A 21816-nucleotide genomic window follows, 5' to 3' on the forward strand; every position below is an offset into this window, starting at 1 on the left:
TTAATGCCAGATCACCTACCCTATTGTGCCTCCCCATCTTGTCCCCCACATGTCCCCATGTCTGCTTTTCTGGTGGCAGAAGGCTGGGTGCAGTGATTTCTGGGAACCCCATCACCTGTGTTCCTGGAGAGTTTGGTGGAGATGGAGGGGCGGTGGTTCTTGCCCTGGGCTCCCTCCCAGCCCTTTCAAATCTCAGACACAGACATCTGGATTCAGAAGCCAGGCAGCTTTATTTGGGGGACACACATGCACTTTGGGGTGTGGGCCTTGCATGCAAACGTATCAAGGGATGACATGTCACTTCTTCCCGAAGCGCTGAGGGGCAGCCAGACTCCAGAACAGGGAGCTCAGCCCCTCCCCAGCTCGGGTACTCAGCCGTTCATTCCTCCAGGAGCCCTGGGTGTTTCTGCCAAACCTTAGGAAAGATCCGTCCTCAGCTGAAGGTCCTTCCAGTCCTCCCCTCCTCTAGCCCCTCCCTCCTCTTCCTCTGGCTGTCTTACCTGTGCCCCTCTCAGACTCACCTCTGGGGCTGAAACTGGAAGGCTGAGCTCCGGCTAGGTCTCTGCATGGCCTGAAGCAGGGAGAGGAAGGGTGACCCAGGGGTCTTGGCATCTTGTGCAGGGCGGGGTCCAGAGTCTTCCTCCTGTGGTACAGGGACACCCAGGAGGGAATATGGCCAAAGACTTTTGACATTCAGGTCACCAGAAGGAGGATATAGCTTCCAGTGGCAAGTTCTAGGGGCTAAGGAGCCCTTTCCTCAGATGTGAGGACCCAGTGAAGACCCTGGCCACTAGAGTGTGTGAACCAAGACCACAAGTCTCAAGCTGAGGTAGAGGGGGACATAGTGATGTGGGGAGGGAGTGCTAACTTACCATGAAGATCTGACCTCCATCCTGGTCCCCTGGTTCTTCAGCGAGGCCCCAGTCTGTTATTAAAAGCAGCACCACCAGCAGCGCTGCTGCCTGCCTGGAATCCATGCTGTCATCTGCCTTCTTACGGCCACATCTGCCTCTTATACCTGCTGTCCCCCTGTCCCCCACCCCACAGCAGCCTGAGGGGGAATGCAGAGCAGGCAATGGAAAGGCACGGCTCCATTAAGAGCCCCTGGGGTCCCCGCCCATGGCCCCTCCGGGACTTCCTGCTCTCAGCCTCCGGCCCCAGGCCCTAAGCCTGAAGTTAGACTTTATTAGATGCATAAATCCTGTCTCCAGAGCTCAAGAAGCATCATTAATTGCAGATGCTTTGTCAGAGCCAGGCCCTAGGGGGCCTTTAAGAACCCCCAATCCCTCAACAGGTTGGAGAGCTCCAATTGATCACCTCCTCTCTTTTCTAACTTGTAGAATAAAAGCATAAAGAAAGTCCTGTCAGGAAGGGCTAGGCATAGTGTCCTGGAACAGGGAGTAGGGGAAAGAGCATGCATGGGTCAGAGCTGGCCGGGAAGATCCAGCCTAGTTCCTCCCCTGGCTGGGGCTGCAGTCAGGGTCACCCAGCCCATTTGCATCTGTTCATATGCGCTTCTTGGAGGGCTACAAATGGAGTCACTCCTCGGAGATTTGCCTGTGGATAGGAAAGTGAGATACAGAAGGAAACGAAAAGAAATCCTTGTAGATGGATCCTATCTTCATTCGAGAGCACTGCTTAGGACCTGCCTCACCTGGGCGCGGGGAGCCCTCCTCCACAGCTGGGGCACTGCTGCCACCCTGTGGTCACAGCTCCACACGGTCAGGTCCAGCCATTTCCTTTTTCTGCAAGAGAGCTCTGAACAGTCAGGCTGATGGAGGATCCTAAGCCCCGACTCCAAGGAGTCCCAGGAGGCAGGGGCAGAATACTGGGGTTGCACTATTGTTTTGTCCACTTCCCTCTAGTCACCCCCACCTCTGCCTGGCTCTGACCTGCTGGGGCAGGAGACTAGAAACCAGCCTTAGGAAATACTTGCCTCTCGGGAAGGGGTCCTTCAAAGTCATCTGCTGCCCTTTCCCTTCTGATCCTAGGATCCCTTCTGCAGCATCCCCACCAGAGTGGTACTGTAGCCTATGAGTCAGCCTTGGGCAAGTCGTCTACCTCTCGACTGCAGTTGCTTCACCTCAAACGTGGCAACATTAAAAAAAGCACTTCCTAGGGTGAGCACTATTTCAAACACTCTTGGTCATCCATTCAGTACAGGAGCTGACACAAAGCAAGTGTCCTGAAAACACTGTGAGGAGTCTCAATACACTGCAGTCCCCGGAACTTACCTTTTCCTGAGAGTCTCCAGCCAGATTTATCCTTGCATTGAGCTCGTTTCCGTCTCCTTGTGGCCTCCACCAGGGGGTCTCAGTTTGCCTCATTGTCTCATAGAACATCTCTTGATTCTTTGACTCTTGATTCTTTGATGTACGCAAGCCTTTCTCAGGTTGGAAGACATTTCATTCTTCTACTTGTCTTTTTTTGTTGTTGTTGTTCAAGGGGACGTGTTCCCCCCTCTTTAAGGCATTTATAAACCAGTTTGTACTGGGGGTAGATAGATCAGAGCAGGTTTTGATCTGGATGTTCTAGATACTACATTTCCATTAATGCAACCTAAACTAGGATGAATCTCTGTAAGCTTTGTCTCATGGCTGGTTCCAAGCACAGAATCTGACATTCATCATTACATCTTGTAGTTTCATCACTACTACTTTTTTTTTTAATGTAAGATTTTACTTATTTCCTTTGAGAGAGAGGGGAAGGGGGGGAGAAAGAAAAGAGAGAGAGAAACATCCATTTGGTTGCCTCTCGTGTGCCCCCAACTGGGGACCTGGCCCACAACCCAGGCATGTGTCCTGACTGGGAATCAAATGAGCAACCTTTTGGCTCACGGGCCAGTACTCAATCCACTGAGCACAACAGTGAGGGCTAGTCTCACCACTTCTTAAAATGGAGTATTAAGACCATAGGTAGCCCTGGCTGGTGTGGCTCAGTGGATTGAGCGCCGGCCTGTGAACCAAAAGGTCACCAATTTGATTCCCAGGCAGGGCACACACCTGGGTTGCGGGCCAGGTCCCCAGATGGGGACCTGTGAGGGGCAATTGAGGGATGTGTCACTCACACATAGATGTTTCTCTTTCTCCCTCCTTTCCTCTCTCTCTAGAAATAAAATATATATTTTAAAAAGACCATACATAGGTGATTCTTCTGTGGGAAACGGTTCCTGCTCCACAGTGAGGTCCCTGTTCTCATTGACTGAAGTCCAGAGGAGCAGAGGGTGGATGGGGCACTGCAAAGAGTGGCTCTGGGGTCAGACAAAACTCAGTTTTAATCCTAGCTCTTGGCACTTCACTGTGCACCTTTGGCAAATGTCTTAATCTAAACTTCACTTCATCATCAATAAAATAAGGCAACTACTCCTATTATCAAGAGGTTGCTGTGAATGATAAATGATGCAAATCATCTAGCATTCCACCTAGCACAAAGCAGGCATTCAATGAATGTTAACCACTCTGCTGCTTCTCCCTCTACTATTTCTCTGATCACCAAGTACAACACTATCTTAGTTCAGGCTGCATCAAGAAAGGAGCTGATCTAGCCCCGGCTGGTGCGGCTCAGTGGATTGAGTGCTGGCCTGAGAACCAAAGGGTCGCTGGTTCAATTCCCAGTCAGGGCACGTGCCTGGGTTGCAGGCATGAGAAAGGCAACAGATTGCAGTTTCTCTCTCACATATCATGTTTCTCTCCCTCCCTTCCTCTCACCTCTCTCTCTAAAAATAAATAAATAAAACCCTAAAAAGAAAAAGAAAGGAGCTGATCTAACTGGCTTCCTACCCCCAGGATGGAGGTGACTGGTCTCTCCTTTGGTTAGTAGTTGGAATGGATTAATCCTGCTGACATGGGAAACTGCCCGGCCTTCAGAGTCCCATTTCTACTTCCCAAACTTCTTAATCTTGGCTTTAGTGTTTGGCCTTCAGAACCCCGTTTCTTACCCTTTTCCAGTCCCCCATGTGTTCCTGACCACAACACAATGAAGACCACCACTGCCTATGGAGACTCAGTTTCCTTATTTGTGTCAATTATACCAAACATCAGCCACAGACAGCTTCTTAGATAATTTCTCTCCTTTTGGGAAACCCTCAGAGGCACCTGCTATTTCCTGGTCAAGTTCTTAGCCTGGCTCACTCGCTCACTTGTGACAATTATTAAGGGATACACAGATGCACTTAGTAGTGACTGCTCTATACCTCCTTACTCATACGGTTCCTAAGCATTACCTCTTTTACTTGACAACTCTCTTACCTGCTTCTAACCAATGCTCTCCCTCCCCCTCATTCCCACAGAACTCATAGAATCATAGAAAGCTTCTCTTTTGGTCTCTGTGCATTCCCCAGTCATGTTGGACACGTCTTGAAGGCAGGGCTTATTTTTGTTGTTTAAAAAAAAAATTGTTGAGGAAGAGTGGGAACAAAACTCTGAAAGATAAGAGGACACTTGCCTTCACATCCCATCCCATCTCCCACCCACATAAAGCCACACAAGTCCTCTAGTGACCATACTCCCATGATGCTGAGGGCACTTGTCCCCAGGGCAGTGCACAGATCTGAGCCCTGGTCCCCACGTTTTATAATTTTTATAAACCACCCATCTTCTCTATAGACTGTCTTCATTGCATAAAAAGGAAGGATAAGAATCTCAGCTTTCTGTCCGAAGGAATGGGAGAGTGAGTGAGGAAAATCACAGATGTGAAAACCCAGTGAGTTCCCAGAAAGTGGCTAATGGGATGTGTAGATCAGAGCACTGAAGTATCAGACATTAACAGTGGTTCTCTTGATAGTTTAATGTTATATTTGCAGCATAAATAAGGCACAATATATGTCAGGGCAAGGGAAAGAGGGAGAAGGCATGGCTGGGGGATAACTGCTGAGTAGCAAAGGGGAAGGAAGGGACGGTTAGGGAGAATAGAGCGAAGACTCTGCCTCAGCCCTGTCCTGGGAGATTGTGAGAGCCTGCTCACAGGGGTGACGCTGGATTCGGAGGAGGGGAAAGGGAGATGGTTTTGTAACAAAATAGCCTGTAGCACTGCATGCTCCCACCTGTCAAAGTCCACCACTGGGGACTGGGGAGACTCAGACCCACAGTGGAGTTCCTTGATGAGATGGAGAGGTTTTGCTACATGTCAAAGATATACAGATGAGCAGAGATATAACCATTGATAGCCACTGTTTTCTTCTCAACAGATACTATGTCAGGAGGCTGCAGCCACCACTTCTGGGGCTGGAGGCGGATCTCCCTGCCTGAAGGTGTGTGTGCATGTGTGTGTGTGCGCGCAGGAGAACAGGACAGCTAAAGTTCCAGCTGGTCCTTCCTGCAACAAAGAGCATGGAGTGACCACGCTGGAGGGAATATGGAACAGCACCTGTCCAGACTGTCGCAGGACAGGTTTTAGGGACAAGTAGAATGAAGACAAACCTAGATTTTGAGATGAATGATGTGGTGGTTGTTTCAATGGGAGTGGAGGGAGGGACTGGAGGAAATGGAAAAATACATAGGTTAGTGCTAAGGCAGAGGATGGTACTTAAAAGTCTTGACACCCTACAAGAAATTCCCAGCTTGCCCCTAAGGCAATGGTTTTCAAACTTTAGTGTGTGTAAGAATCACTTGGAGTGTTAGAGCCCATCCCCAGAGTTTCTGATTCAATAGGTCAGGGGTGGGACCCAAATGTACGTTTCTTACAAGTTCCCAGATGCTGGTGCTGCTGGTCCTGGGCCATGTTCTGAGAACCACTGCCCTGAGGGAGTCAATGAAACTAGTGCTCATAGCCATTTCTTACAGCTAAAACCTCACTCACCAGTAGTAGCTAATGCTGGTAAGGTATCTCTGTGCTACCAGCCGCCATTAAAAAACAAACCCTAGCAGCTACAATACAAACCTGCATCTACAAAGGACATAAGCTGCCTTAACCTTCCCTACTCTCCCCAGTCTTTTCTCATTCTGGGCTAGGACTTTACCCCAGAGAGAGATGAACGAACTGGTAGGGAGGGTGGGAACAGTGGCCAGCAGCCACCCATGCTCATTCCTGCTGGGTCAGTGCCCTGCTGGGTCAGTGCCCTGCGGGGTGGAGAGGGTGGGGATTTACGTCTGTGTGCACGTGTATGTTGTAAACAGAAACAGAGAATCAATTCTGTACTCTGAGGGGATGATTAGGGTTGTGGGAGGTTGAGGATCCTCACCTGTCTTGTTCCTCCCTCTGCCCCTGTCAAACAAAAGTCTAAAGAAAGCAGAAAGAGCACATCAACAAAGGCATATGTGATACAGCAAGGAGGAGAGGATTCTAAACAGGCTGGTTTTGAAATTAAAAAAATACATTTCCTTCCTGTGTATACAATGTACAATATTAATGGAAAATAATGATTTGGGGATGGAAAGGAGGTTATGAAAGAAAGGGAGAACTTCTGGGGGAAGAGCTGTCTCAGGGCTATAGCACCTTTAGAGGAGCCCCTCAGTGTGGAACATGGGAGCCTCAGAAACCGGAGGAGGAATATCTTGATGTCTGCTTGGTGGTTCAGGTTGCAGACAGGGAGGGCAGGGTTATGATTAAGCACCCCATCTACCAGGATGTGTGGTGCTGGAGGGCAGTGAATGAGGAAAGGAGTCAAGAACACAACAGGCAGAGGGAAGGCAGCAAGGTGAGCTTCAGTGAGGTCACCTCTTTGCCACCACCGAGAGTATATGGTCTAGTGCTTAGGGCCAAGAACAGGAGTGGAGGCTGAAGGAAGCCAGATTCCGGTTATACAAGCAACAGGGAAAGAATAAGTAAAAAAAGTCCTACTCTTTCTAGTCTACCCGAGTTGTAGCAGAGCCTTTTTCAGACATTTCAACTCTAAGCAAGCTTTCAAGGGAGTAGGGCAGAAAGCCTGCATTCCAGAAGACCTAGTTCTGGCCCCTTTCTCTGTGGCCTTGGTTATCTAGCAGCTGTGTCTTTGGAGTGAAGTGAGGGACCTGAGTCATGCGTTCACCTGGAACAGGCCGAAGGGTCCACACTCCCAGCTTCTTTTAAAAGTGTCTTTCCTTAGGTCCCTAGGAAGGCCATGGTTCTTAAGAAGGGCTAAGTAACATCCTCCATGATGTCCGATTCTCGTCCAGGTGAGTCCGGAAGGCAAAGAGTGAGGGAGAGCGACCATGGGGCTGGCAGCAGAAAGAAGATCAATGATTTTCCCCTTGACCATAAGAGAGCCTTCAGGGTAAGCAACTGCTCTGTCTTCTTAGTCAGACCATGGACCAACTAAAGAGCTGCCTGCGGGTTCTGTCCTGCCCCTTCTGGGTGTTACTGCTGCTTTACTCCTCTAGTTCTGTCGATACCCCTCATTTAGGTCCCTAATACTAACTTCCCACTGATGAAAATGAGAATTAGACATGGAGTTCAGAATTAGACATAATTCTCATGTCTGTCTAATTTAAGAGAATTAGACATGGGGGCTAAGAAAGTAAGACCCTCTATGTAAATTAGCCATCCTACTCAGGGACAGACTGGCAGGAGTCAAATTGCCTCCAAAGCCAAGCAGTGAGGCAGGGCATGTGTAGTGACAAACTCATTCTTAACTTGAAAAATACTTGACTGAAGGGGGAAGAAAAACAGTGAAGAGTCTTATGAAGGCTCCTTAGGAGTCATAAACTCAGTCATGCTTAAGGGCAAGGCTGCTAATGGGAAATCAAGATAATAAAAAAAAAAAATGTAACAAAACTAAAGCAGGAGAAAAGCCCAGGGAGCAACCACCTAAAAGAAAAGTCCTGAGCATAAGTTATGGCTGTGAATTTTTAAAGGCAAGTGGAGTCCCCAGGTGGTAACCTGCATCCTGACCATCTGCCATGCCATTTGCCAATCTGAGCCTCCTCAGGGGCTGTCCCTTTTGGGTCCCGGGTGGTAGAGAATGAGAAAACCATGTTTTCTCTCCTTTCTCTTCACCAGGTGTGGCTTGTTCAGCACGGACTCTGAAAAGCAGGAGGAAAAATTAAAAACAAATGCAGTAGAACGTGTCATCTGACTGGCTCACCAGTTTATCACTCTGAGATGAGAATCTTGTAGCTTAGAACATTTCCTCATTCTCCTATGACTGCCAATTTTAGAAGACAAATAATAAAGGAAACTGGGAGTTATTTTGTATGTGTGTTTAAGATGGAGGTAGGAGAAAAGGACATTCTTGGCTTTGGCAGATGGCAGAAGGTGGCTCTGGGACAAATGGAAGGGTTTCATACTGAAGAGCTATTAAAGTTGACATATTTATCCACAGGGCCCTGGCTTTGGATTGCTTCCTATGGCCCTGGTAGAAATCGCATAGTTCAGAGCCAAAGGAAGATGAGAAGTCTTCATGGGGAAGAAAGAGAGACAAGAGGGATGAATTTCTCCCCCTGTAACCCTACTCTTCAAATGTAAGAATGGCTGAGAGCAATAGTCACTAATTTCTCAGGCAGACGAGGCCCTTCAACTGAAGTAGTGCTCTTCTGCTGAGATTAGTACTGCACCTGCCACCACCCGGGCTCTGCCTGACCAACCTTATACTCAAGGAAACCCTCTCAGGACCTTGGCTATGATGCCTCAGAGTCCTGGAGCTTGGACATTGGAGAAGCATTGCATCTATGGAAAAGAGAGCAGAAAATAACTGATGAAATACTGCAGAACCAGAGAGACCTAGTGGCTATGCTAGGAGCTTGCTGACAGAGAAGGCAGATCCAGAGGGTGTGCAACACTTGTGCATGTAAGATCCTAGCTCAGAAGACAGATGTGTGAGGCTGAGAAATGGGGGGAAGTGAGGAGCTACATAACGGCCTCCATGAGGCTGCATCTGAACTTGTCATGGAAGAGACAAGCAGTAATGTGGACAGGGGAATGAAGAGGAACAGGCAGAGTGGGAAGATGACCAAAAGGACTACGTATATTTTGGTCAGTACTCTATATTATAAACTATCAAAGAATAAATCCAGTAACCTGATGGAACAAGCTTTGCTGCCTGACCTGATGATTAGACTGAAGAAGGATGGAGCAGGGAGGGGAGGAGTCAGCCAATCAGATCTTGGGCTCTTCCCCTTCTCACTACCAAGCCATATCTAATAAGGCCACAAGATAAGATTGCCAAGGCTTGCTTGGCAGGAGGTGGGAAAGACCCTGCCACTGGACTGGGAAAGCTCAAGAGACAAAATGAGGTACCCAAATTAGTTCTGGAAATAGATAAAAAAGGACTAGAACTCTTGGAATTTCTGTTGCTTTCTTTTTGCTTTTTTTTGGTATTTGTTTCATTTTTATTTTTTATATTTTTGGGGGGTAGAAGATAGGGAGGACTAAAGTTCATGGAAGAACTGGAAATTACTGCTATTTCATACATTAAAGGTAACCTTACATTCTCCCTAAGTGAATATTTTGATTAGAATTTTGGATGGGTAAAACGGGATAAATAAGCAGCCACTAGGACACAAAGTCCTGAGTCCATGAGGGGGCTGAGGCTGGGTCAGCAGGTGACATGCCATCGATTCTAGCTCCCTCTACCTAGCAGGAAGTGGCATGCTGCTAAGGAACAAGAAGGTAACAGTCATGGCTTAGTGGGAAGAGAGGGAACTGGGAAACCTGAAAACTAGAAGTGCAAGGGTTAGTGTTAAAAGAGAGAAGTACACGTGCTTGGGCAAGGGTGAATGATTGTTCAGACCACCTGGAAAGGCCTTTGGCTGTGGGGACATCAGAAACACCCCCTCGGGAGATGATCTATATGGCTCTGGGGCTGGGAGGCTCCTAGTACAGGTGTCAACATACATGACCATGTGGTTGAAGAGAAGCCCCACATCTGTCCTTTACTCACAACACACAGTTTACCCCCCAAACTGCCATGTCCAAGGCAGATGTGAGGGGATAAGATGACATCTCTCCTGGCTCTGAGACGGGCGAGCTCTGGCTGGGGACTTCTCCACAAGGGAAGGCATCATCTGCCTGCAGACTGGGACTGTGGAGTCATAATCACATGCGACTGTATGGGCATGCTCAGTTCTGTCCTTTGGCTGGCCATCTGAGTTAGGACTGAGGTGGCCACAGCTTCAGCTGCCGAGCGAACACTGAGGCCATTGCTAGGTGCTGTTGCTGAGCTGTGCTGAATCACAGGGGCTGGAGAACCCGTTGGCTCCGAGCTTTCCTTGGGGCTTTCTGCCAAGGAAGGAGAGCAAAGAACAGAGAGAAAGTGGTTAGAAAACAGAATGGGGAAACAGGCGGGACTACCTTTGCCATAATTCTAAAGCAGACCAAAGGAAAAGGAAGCCTATTTTCTTGGGGGTGGGAGAAACTTCCCAGAATCTTCATTTCTAATCTATGAATGAGCTAGGAAACAGTAAGCTGTGAGAAGGGAAGTAAGAACTAGGAAAATTAACCTACCTACCCAATAAAGTGTATCCCCAACATGTTAATTACACTGTCTGGCTTCTAGGTCTTTCTATGTAGTTCATTACCTTTATTGGAATACTCTTCCTCTTATTCATACTTTTAAACGTGACTTAAAATAGATTTCTTTTTTAGGTATCTTCTCTGATTAATTCCCACAGGAACTGAATCATTCCATTTTTTAAAATATCCCTTTAGCATATAGTTGCACCATAGGTAAGCCTGATAAATATCAAGCTATAATCAAATTATGTAATAAATGATCAGTGTACCTTGGCGAAGGCACACTTAACACAACAAACCCCAAAGAAGTCTATAGAACCTCCTGACTAATCATTATCTAGGTATCACTGATTCAAAACATTTATTTTGGTGGGGGAGAGAAATTAGGGGAAAAGGGGACAACTGTAATTGAAAAAGCAAAATAAAATAAAAAAAAACATTTATTTTTATTTATTTTTTCAAAACATTTATTATGAGTTATGTCACTCCACCTAAAGTGACAACAACACAAATATCTGAACTGCATACAAAGACAACTCCACGTTGCTCATCAGTCAAGGAGTTTTCTGAAATACCAGATGGCCTCTATGTCTGCTTACACAGAGATGTGTGGAATAAGGGCAAACTTCCAACAGTTAGTGGTATTTTTGACCTGAAGAATGTTTGAGTCTTCTTTTAGAAACCAAATATTACCTCCTCTGTGAAGCCTTTTTTTGTTGCACTCAGGAAATTAACCTCATTGCCTGTGCTTTCAGAGCATACGTTCATTTATTCATCAAATATTTACTGAGCATCATTCATGTGCCAGACACAGGGGTACATAAAGAATAAAATGGTAGCCCTGTCCTCAGGAAGCTCCCAGTCTAAGGACTCTTTAACTGGAATATCTGTGCTTACCCTATTAACAGGTTGACAGGTTGATCTCCACACAACCCTAGAAGCCTCTCAGATGTAGGGACAGTGTTATTTGTCTTGTGTTAAGTACCTACCATAATGTCTATATCACACAGCAGGAACTAAAAGACATTTTGCTGTTAACAGATAAGTAGTTTAATGGATCAGAGTTTTTACAGGGATTGGAGTAGGAAACTTACAGTATATAGATTTCATATTGATCAATACTCAGTCCTTGTCTTCCTTTTAGCCCATGAAAAGTATTTGAATTGGTTGATCACTAAACATCTTGAAACACTTCCTTATCTTGGTTTACAGAACACTACACTCAGCTATTCAGCTGGTTTTCTTTCTACCTTCTCAGCTGCTCATTCTCAGTCACTTTGTGGATTCCTTCTCATCTTTCTGACTTCCAATGTTGCAGTACCCCAGGGCTCAGTCCTGGGACTTCTCTTTTCTATGTGCTCTCCCTTGACAATAACATTTCATCCAATTTCATGGCATTAAAAACTAACTATATGCTGACTCCCACAGTCATATCTTTCAGCCTTTCCTCTGAACTGCAGACCCACATAACCATTGCCTACTTGACTTTACCTTCAAGACCAATGGGCTTCTTAAACTCAGCATGTCCAAAACTGAGCACCAAATATAACTCCCAATCTATTTTCCCCTACCCTTTCCCCTATCTCAATTAATGGCAAATCCATTATTGCAGTTGCTCAGTCCAAAAACTTTGGTGCAATTTTTGATTTTTCTTGTTCTTCATAATATTACCCCATTTGTCCTGTCACCAAACCCTGTAACTCTAACTTCAACATATCCTGAGTTCAACCCCTTCTCACCACTTTAACTTCCGCCATCCTGATCCAAGGCTCCAACATCTCTTGTGCATAACTGCAATAGCCTCCTAAGGGGACTGCTCACTTCTGTTCATGAACTCCTATGCTAACAGATTGATCCTGTTCAAATGTAAGTCAGATCAACTCTGCTGAAAACCCTCTAATGGTCCTCAATGTAGAATAAAAGCTGAGGTCCTCACCATGACTGACAAGGACACAGAGATGTTCCCTCTACCTTCCCTTATTCATCTTCAACTACTCTCCAGGCTCCATACCCTCCAATCCACCCAGGCTAGCCTTCTTGATGTTCCTAGAATGTGCCAGGCACACTCCCTCTTTGGGTCTTTCATTTGTTCTTCCTCCTGCTTGCAGTACTTTCCTCCCACATAAGTGCATGGTCAGCTCCTTCACTTCCTTAAAGTGTTTATTCAGTAATCACCTCATCTAAAATTTCAGCTCTGTGCCAACATTTCATATTTCTCTTCCGCATTTTATTTTTTCTTCCATGCATTTACTCTTACCAATATACCATATATTGTACCTATTTATTTCATTTATTGTCTGTCTCACTTACTAAAATATAAGCACCTTAAGGGTTTAATCTAATCTATGGTTTTCTATTATATCTTCAGCATATAAAACAGTGCCCAACACAGAACAGCCTCAATCAACATCTGCTTAGTAAATGAATGTACCCTGAAGCACATATTAAAATTAAAATTAAAATAGAGATATTTAAAATTGGTGATGTGGTTACTCGTTTTCTATGAAAACACATCTGTGAAATGATAGTGGAAAAAAATTCAATATATCAAAACTTGATAGCCAACATTTCTATGAATTTATAAAGGGAAATGATTTATTAGCTTTTACCATCCATAAGCAAATTATTCACAATAATTTTGATTTAAGATTGTGCTTGTCCTGAGCGAAACTCTGTGACCGTATCTTTCTAGTACTATTTTATGTGTGCTCATCTAATATGAAGTAAAACCAACACCAGCCCATCATGAGAAAGATAAAATATACCCCGAAATCACAATGCTTAACAAACCCCATTTATCATCTGCTATTTATATCCTCTTTGAGGCCAAAGCACTGTCTTTAAAATAAGAAAGACCTGGATGTGAATCCTGGCTCTGCCATTTCAACAGCTATAATAACTTCAGGTAAGTAACTAATATGAGTGCAGTTTTCCCATGTGTAAATGGAGATAAAATATGTATTTCATAAGAGAACTGGAAATATGGTAAGAGTGCCTAACACAGAGTAGGCAACCAATAAACAAAGCTACCCTCTATCTTCAACTATGATAATTAAGATAACTCTATATTATTCTAAAATAACATTTTTTTTGTAGGGCTGATTGCCCCACAAAGGCTGCTCGTTCATCAGCCTCGACTGCCCCCACCCCCCACAAAAAAACATTCAGAATGGAGTTATAAAATTATAAACTTATAATTCAGTACATGCAGTTTACTGACTGGCTGACCTTGCTTTGGTTGTGAGCCACTTACCTAAATAGCCTTGGGTCTTTTTCTGTAGTGCAGTGACTGGGCAGTCTTTATGAGCTAACAATAGCTGTTTCAACTGAGCCACCTCATTGCGTAGTAATGTGACTTCATTCTGAGGAGTGAGGGAAGAAAAGAGTATCAAGAAAATTCATCCTCTCCACTCTTTAACCCCAGAGACTATCTATTTCGAAGTGACGACAGAATGCTGCCTGGATTTTCTTCTCTGAATCTGGGAGACTTCTAATCCAGCAAAGCTTCATATAGTTCAGGGCTAGTATACTCATGAATTCAATAGCAGGAGCTGCTTACAGTGTAGAGATTTATAATAGAAAAATTACTCCTATTTAGGATAAATATGATTATAACAAAATTAATAATGCATATGTCTTTTGACTAGGAAAGCCTACTTCCATGAGTCTATTTAACAGAGCTACTCATGTATGTACAATGTTCTCTGCAGCATTGCTGTTCTAGTAAAAAATTAGAAATATTATAAATATCCATACCTTATTATATAACCACACTTCAAATGTACTACTATGTAGCTATTAAGAAAAATAAAGTAGATCTTCTATATATGTGGCCAGATCTCCAGGAGATAATGTTAACCTATTTATGTTAAAACAAACACACAATCCCTCCCTGACTTCCCTACAAAAGCTGTAAATGAAAATAATATTTAGAAATACATATGTCTAGTAGATACACATCAAACTTATCTATAGGGAAGAGAATGAGTCTGGAAAGGTATACTGAAGAGGATTTTTTTTTTCTTCAGGGGAGTGTGAATGCAGTCCCTCACTACCACAATTATGCAGTTGAGTTTCCCACATTTGGGGAAATTGCAGGGGTCAGCACATGCAGAGAGCAATGGATAAGCCTCGCCTGGGAAAAACACCTTCATGTTCATGGCATCTCCCTTGCTAGGTAAGTATGATTTTTTTTTTTTTTTTTTGGTTCATTTCTTTTTAGAGAGAGGCGTAGGGAGGGAGAGAAAGAAACATGGATCAGCTGCCTCTTGCACACCCCCAACTGGGGACCTGACCCACAACCCAGGCACGTGCCCTGACCAGGAATTGACCAGTGACCTTTCAGTTTGCAGGCCGGTGCTCAATCCACTGAGCCACATTGGCAAGGGCTGAAATATTTTAATAATAAGCAGAAAAAGGGAAAATCGTATTCAAGAAAATATATGGATTATAATTGTTCTATTTGTGCTTGTGTGGCTCTTTCTTTCACCTATCACATTGACAAGTTTTTTAAAAAAACTGATTTTAGAGAGAGTGGGTGGGGTGGGGAGAGAGAGATAATTTGTTTTTCCCCGTATTTATGCATTCATTGGTTGATTTTTGTATGTGCCCTGACTGCTGACTGGGGATAGAACCCACAACCCTGGTGTATATCAGTTGATGGTCTAACCGACCGAACTACCCAGCCAGGGCTGTGTGCCTTTTTCTTTCTTTCTTTTATTAAGCTGCATTATCTGGGACAAATACATTTCTGTTTGGGTGTTCCATGACCCCAGTCAGAGTCTACTGATGATTTAAAAGAGCACCCTGGGGTCCTTAATCTAATTCCCTTCATCCAAATTGGTCTGTGAATGACTCATTCTAGTAGCAGATTTGGGAACTGATGGTATCTTTTCCATCCCCGGGGGAAGAGATTTCAACTCAGACTTAAGATTCTTTCTGCCTTCTTTCTGGAATATCTTCTGGATCTGTCCTAATTTAAAGAATTACCATCTTCTATTATATTGTCCCACTCCTTTTCTGATTCAACTCCACTTTCAAGATTCAACGATCCCAACAATCATCCAGGACCCACTCACACTCAGCTGAATGTTCTGAGAAGTGAGTTCCTCTGCCTTCTTCTCTAGGGAGGACACCCAGAGCTTCCGCTTTTGACGGCAGCGAGAGGCTGCAGCACGGTTGCGCTCCAGGAAGCGCTGCCGCCGCTCATCTGGGTCTTCATCCACGGTGCGCCGCCGTCGTCCTCCTGTACTAGGCGTGGGCTGAGCTGGTGACACCTGTGGCCCGGGGAAGGAAGAGGAGTTACTTGAAAGGAACGGCAATCCCTTCCAAGTTAAACCTGACGTTAGGTGTATTAGTAAGTTCTGGCAAAGGGAAGTACCAGTCTCGATAACCACAGCAAGTCTCATCACTATGTCCCTTAGCTTCTCTTTTGTAGCTGTTCCTCATTCTGCCTCCCATTTCCTTCCAGTCTTCTCAGTCCCATACTTAGACAACCAGAGTTCAGTAGGAAACTCATTATTTCTGAGACAGACAGACAAAACGAGAAACTAGGATCACTTTTTGTTCTTAAGAACTGAGAATGTTGTAGGCAGGGAAATCATAAAGGAGGGTATAGGAATTTTTAGCAAGACTCTGGAATAAAAAGGTTTACAAACCACTGATCTGGACAAGCAATATGTACAAACAACTAAATGCTACAACAAAGTTCAGAAAAGAAGAAAAAATTTTACTGCTAATGAGAATTAGGTTATTATAGAGAGCTATGGATTAATATATTCTTTTTATTTATAATCAGTTATTAATCCTCCTCATCAACCCTCCCTATCTTGTTTATTCTGTTTGTATTGCTCGGTTTGTTCTTTTTTAAACTGAAAAGCATTTTTAATCCCTTTACAAATTGGTGATACAGGATTGTCTTTTGTCTTCAAACTTCAGGCTGATGTTCCTTGACACTAAAGCACTTTTGGGTCATCTCCCCTCTCTGTTAGCTGGTATGTGTTCAGAAAAGATAAACCAACTTTATAAGAGAGGCAAAAATTAAAATGTAGAAAGGTAAACCATCTGTATAAAAGAAACTATATAATGTAAAACAATGCCAAAAATAAATTTGTTCTAGATCTGTTGCTATTAGAGACTATCTATATTAGTAGTTTCCAAATGCCAGAGCTCACATCAGTTGCAGGAGAATAAGCATGAACTTATAAAAAATAGAATCTTAAAAAAGAAAAATATTTTATTTATTTATTTTTAGAGAGAGGGGAAACAAGGAAGAGAGGAAGAAAAATGTCGATGTGCAAGAGAAATATAGATTGGCTGCCTCTTGCACGCCCCCAATTGGGAACCTGGCCTGCAACCCAGGCATGTGTCCTGGCTGGGAATTGAACTGGCGACTCTTCCACTGAGTCACAGCAGCCAGGGCAAAAAATAGAACCTAATACTCCACTGTATCATGTTCTTCATTAAAATAATCAAGAGATAATTTTATTTATTCAGACTAGTATTTTCCCAAAAGAAAAAAAGGGAGAGGAAATTTTAAACTCAATTTAATGAGCTAGAGGTCTTGCGTCATTGCTTCTCACTGTACTGAGGAAAGTTTATAGGAATTCTCTTGAAATTTACAATTTCCTCTTTGTCCAGAGCTCACTGGACCACATGTAAAGACTGATGTTTTACTCAGGATGAGGAAAAGGAAATGATAGGTTCCAGTTCTCTCACAGGCAACTCAGTAACTCATGCAGGGAATGGAGGTGAAAGAACAGACTGAGAGAAACGGAAGAATGAAAAGGAAAGGAATCAGTGGCAACTAAAAAGGAAGCCATGTTATTTCCTCAAGAGGCAAAGCAGCACCACTTAGGCAAAGGGCTGCTCCTCTACCATCTCCAGGGACTGGCATCACAAGGGGATACATGAGGGTGAGCAGGCTTAGCTGCCAACAAGAACACTCAAGTGAAGATTTTTGTTAGCCATGCTTTAAGCCAGCATGTGGCCATTAAATGTTAGGACATGTGGTAGTAACTGATGAGGCAGGTGGTGACATCAGGAATAGGGGCTGGGCAAAGAATGCAACTCTGGAAACCAACCTTGGGTTGTTGTCCAGTATAGATAATACAAAAGTGAGGCCTGTTCAGTTTTCAAAGAAATTTACTAAAACTAAGGCCTCCTTGAAAAAAGAATTGGGCATCTAAATGGGACTGTCTTAAGAGATTAAATTGATAAGGAAAAAGTGCATTTTGTGTTTGTCTACTGAGCCATGTTAATACTGTGACATCACATATTATTAACATATTGCTATCTTATTTTTTTCTCTAAAATGTAATCAAGTTTTCTTCCCCCCCCCCCAAGATTTAGTAGAAGAGAAAGAAACTAGAAGAACCTCCTTTGTATAGTGTACAAAGTGATTTGAATTAAGGTTCTGTCACATTTTAGAGGGTTCTTCAGGTACATCATTCACATATAGATAAAAAACAAAAAACAAAAATTAAGACCTCCTCTGTGACAGTTCTGCATTATCTAGTCTATTTACATGTAAGTATAACACATGGGTGGATAAAGAATGGTACATTTTGCTCTTGTCAAATTATTAATAAGACCCAAAGCACAGGAAGGTGCCCAGAAAGCTAAAGTCCAATCTTCTCTAGTTAGGGCATAAAGAGCAATGTTGAGATAGCTGGTTCCCTCACCCAAGGCCCCAACTGACCTGTGGCTGGGCAGGGGATGGGGCATCAGGGTGCTGAATGAGGATCTGGCTCTGCTCAGGACGGGCTGTCACCATGGTGCTGGCAGTACCCACCACCATTCCACAACCACCATTGATTGAGGAGACTTGGTGGGTTAGGGTGGCTTTTAGTCTCTGTGGAGAAAGATAAGGAAAAAAAAAGGCTTGTCAAGGGTGAGATTTTATCAAGGGTGGGAAGAGTGGGCTTGGATTTTATTACTGACCATACAGATAGCTAAAAGTTCCACCTCAATTTTCTCTTAACAGAGGAATTTTTAAAAAATGACAGGGAGAGAGAATGTGCACCTGGATCCCTAAAATGCCTAGTCTATTCCCTGGCTATCATCCTGGGCACAGTTGGAGAGTGGGGATTGTTGAAGCAACAGAGTCCAGATGAATGCTCTCTCCTGGAATGTGGCCAGGTGCTGGTTACGCAGCTATTCACCTCTTGGCCAGCTCTCCTGCCCACTCATCTACCCTCCATCTGTCACCCTGGAACTAAAACAGCAAGTGTTCCGCTCCAAACAATCTGTGCTGCCTCTTCACTGCCATGGTCTATGTACCAGGCTCTAAAGGTGGAAGAGAGTAGAAAGGAGTCCTAAATCAGGATCTTTTTTTTCTTTAGACCTCACAGCAGGGTGTCTTTAGCTTTGCCAAGTCCCCAAAGGTTCCCTCACTTGGCTCACTTGAAAACCTAGGCTGATATCACTTCTTTCAGAAAGGGCCAATGTTGTCCCAGGCTGGAATTTACTTACCATCTTGGCTTCTGATGGCATAGGGTGGCCAGAGGGAGAAATGGAACCACTGCTATTAACTGGTGGGCCAGGGATACCAGGAATGTTGGGCACCATAGATACAGGCCTGGCCAGCTGGATCAAGAGAAGCAAGAAAAACCAGAAGGGAACATAATAGTATCAGTGGGGCAACAGATTCCCCAAAATGCTGTGATTTTGAGATTGGCAAAGTAGGGCTTGTTCTGTGCAACCTGCCTATAGGGTATACAGGGATCCTGGGAAATACCACAGTGTAGGGAATCTAATCCTTCAGTGCTCTGAAAATTTCTATGGAAAAGGCCGGGGATGTATACTGAAGAAAGTGGTGGGCAATTTGGGAGGTGCTAAGTGCCAAGTGAAATCAACCAATCAGTAGGCTGGCAAGATCAATTCCTAGACCAGGAGCCAACAGTCCAGATGAGTCTTTGTCTAGTGTTCCATAGCACTGGATTGGCAGACGTTAGTGAAGTGTTTGGGCAGGCTGCCAGGCTCAACTAATACAGACCAGAGTCCACGTTTCCCTGGGGCTCGTGTGTGTTTATGAGCATTTGGGTGGAAGGGAGGGATTGTGTGTTGGTAGGGCTGGTTGTCCCAACTACAGAGCTTACCGATATAACAGAAGGCATCTGTACCGGAGGCCCTGGCAGCACAGGCATGGTCTGTCCATTAGCAAGATGCATGACGAGTGGAAGAGAGCCAGTGGGAGACCTAAAGGACACATGAAGTGAAATGTTCATAATACAGATCCTTTTGCCTTTGGTTCTTTCTCCTATAATACTACAGATTTTCTAGTCTTTTTCTAGTTAGGGAAGCTAAAGGGCAGCATTATAAAATCTTGACACCCTCATGAGGTAGAAAAGCAGGGAGTGCTACAAGATCTTTACACCTTGAAAACTACGCAAACACCACTGAACTCAAATGGATGGGAAGTTAATCCTATTAAGAGTTTGAACAATTAAATAAACATCCCTATCACAGTGATGTATAAATTCTGTCTTGCCTTAGGTGAGGGAAACTTGGATCAAACTTGGCATTTTGCATAGCTGAATTATGTCATATGAGAGACAAATATGAATAAGTTTCTCTTGCTCCTTTCCACATTTTGCTCTACCTTGTCCAAAAAGACGACTCTTTGTATTTTTTCTAGTGGGTCCACAGAACAGTAAGTTTCAAAAGACTAAATCCTGACAATAATCTCTTAAGTCAATGGGTACCTATGGATAAGTCATCCCATTATGAAATCTGTACAGGTCGTGCCAGGAGTGAAGACAAATACACAAATAAAATTAAGGGTATCAAAGACCAAGAATCTTAACTGAAACTGAGGGGAATCACTCAAAAAAGATGACTTAGTGGGTTTCAGCTCCTCATTCAGTAGTCCCCTAATAAACGTCAACAGATTGAGGCCAAGAGCTAAACATAGGTTCCTATGCAGCCTCCACCATTATGATGGACTTCCTAAAGTTTTAAGGATTCTTCTTTTAGATCAAAGAAGTATTAAACCTCCAAATTAATAAAGTATTACCCTCAAATAGATACTTGCTGGTCTACTCAAAAGGTGAAGGAGGACTTCTGGCCAAAATGGAGGCACAGGTAAACACACTGCATGTCACTCCACAAATAAGAAGGAATACAACTACCTCAAAACTGGAGACAACCAGAAGTTTTAGAAAATCGAGCTGCATGGAAGTCCAACAAAGATATAAAGAAGAAATACTCATCCAGACAGACCCCTCCCCTATATACGGTGCCACAACGTGGTGAAACGGGTTGCCCCATACTGAATGTATGGCTCTGCCATTTACAACATAACGGGTGTGATCACAGCTCTACCTAAGACACAGAGGCAAACACAGGAGCCTGTCAAGTTGAGTAGACAGAGAAGTATAGCCCAAAAGAGGGAACAGATCAAGGTTTCAGTGGAAGAACTAAGCAACAAGGAGACAGACAACCTAACAGATGCAGAGTTCAAAACACTGGTGATATAGACTCACGGACTTGACAGGTATGCTTGAGTATGGCAAATGCACAAGGGAAAAAGTGAAGGCTAAATAAACTAAGTGAAATGAAGGAAAATCCACATGAAATCAATGGTGAAGGGAAGGAAAGTGGGGTTCAAATCAATGATTTGAAACATAAGGAAGAAATAAACAGTCAACCAGTACAGAATGAAGAAACAAGAATTGAAAAAAATGAGGAGAGGCTTAGGAACCTCTGGGACAACTTTAAACGTGCCAACATCCAAATAATGGGGGTATCAGAAAGAGAAGAGGAAGAGCAAGAAATTGAAAACTTATGTGAAAAAATAATGAAGAAAAACTTCCCAAAGTTGGCAAGGGAAATAGACATACAAGTCCAGGAAGCACAGAGAGTCCCAAACAAGTTACACCCAAAGAGGACCACACCAATACATAACATAATTAAAATGCCGAAGGTTCAAGATAAAGAGAGAATCTTAAAAGCAGCAAGAGAAGAGCAGAGAGTTACCTACAAAGGGGTCTCTGTAAGACTATCAGCTGATTTCTCAAAAGAAACTTTGCAGGCAAGAAGGGACTGGCAAGAAGTATTCAAAGTGATAAAAAGCAAGGACCCATAACCAAGATTACTCTATCCAGCAAAGCTATTCTTTAGAATGGAAGGGCAGATAAAGTGCTTCCCAAACAAGGTAAAGCTAAAGGAGTTCATTATCACCAAGCCCTTTTATATGAAATGTTAATGGAACTTATTTAAGAAAAAGAAGATCAAAATTATGAACACTAAAATGACAACAAATTTACAACTGTCAACAACCTAAAAACAAAACAAAACAAAAACTAAGCAAACATTCAGAATAGGGACAGAATCATAGGTATTTGGAGGGGGAAGAGGGAGAAATGGGAAAATGGTGCAGGGATTAAAAAGCATAATCGGTAGGTACAGAATAGATGGGTGAAGTTAAGAGTAACATAGGAAAGGGTCAAG

At 43.8% G+C, this 21816-nt stretch overlaps 2 protein-coding genes and 1 non-coding gene across 3 annotated transcripts in view; all 3 read right to left on the minus strand.

The window, feature by feature from the left end:
- Positions 1–207: 207 nt before the first annotated feature.
- NPFF (neuropeptide FF-amide peptide precursor) lies at positions 208–1776 on the minus strand. The gene is made up of 3 exons (XM_090273291.1): positions 873–1776; positions 522–643; positions 208–415 (listed from the first exon to the last, which is right to left on the minus strand). The coding sequence occupies exons 1-3, from the start codon at positions 975–977 to the stop codon at positions 298–300; spliced, it is 345 nt and encodes a 114-aa protein (XP_090129417.1). The 5' UTR covers positions 978–1776; the 3' UTR covers positions 208–297.
- Positions 1777–9615: 7839 nt separating this feature from the next.
- Positions 9616–21816, minus strand: part of ATF7 (activating transcription factor 7) — a 100052-nt gene continuing 87851 nt past the window's right edge. Inside the window, exons 7-12 of the mRNA XM_090273292.1 lie at positions 19464–19563; positions 18838–18951; positions 18065–18217; positions 15444–15641; positions 13619–13727; positions 9616–10131 (exon numbers count right to left, since the gene is read on the minus strand). Coding sequence (XP_090129418.1) covers positions 9914–10131; positions 13619–13727; positions 15444–15641; positions 18065–18217; positions 18838–18951; positions 19464–19563 — 892 coding nt within the window. The 3' untranslated portion in view covers positions 9616–9913. The remainder of the gene's footprint in view (positions 10132–13618; positions 13728–15443; positions 15642–18064; positions 18218–18837; positions 18952–19463; positions 19564–21816) is intronic.
- LOC150011852 (U1 spliceosomal RNA) lies at positions 14391–14550 on the minus strand. The gene has a single exon (XR_016511086.1). It is a non-coding gene; the product is annotated as a U1 spliceosomal RNA (small nuclear RNA).

Source organism: Furipterus horrens, unplaced genomic scaffold (genome assembly GCF_987537825.1).
Source record: "Furipterus horrens unplaced genomic scaffold, mFurHor1.1.pri manual_scaffold_4, whole genome shotgun sequence".
Taxonomy (NCBI): Eukaryota; Metazoa; Chordata; class Mammalia; order Chiroptera; family Furipteridae; genus Furipterus; species Furipterus horrens.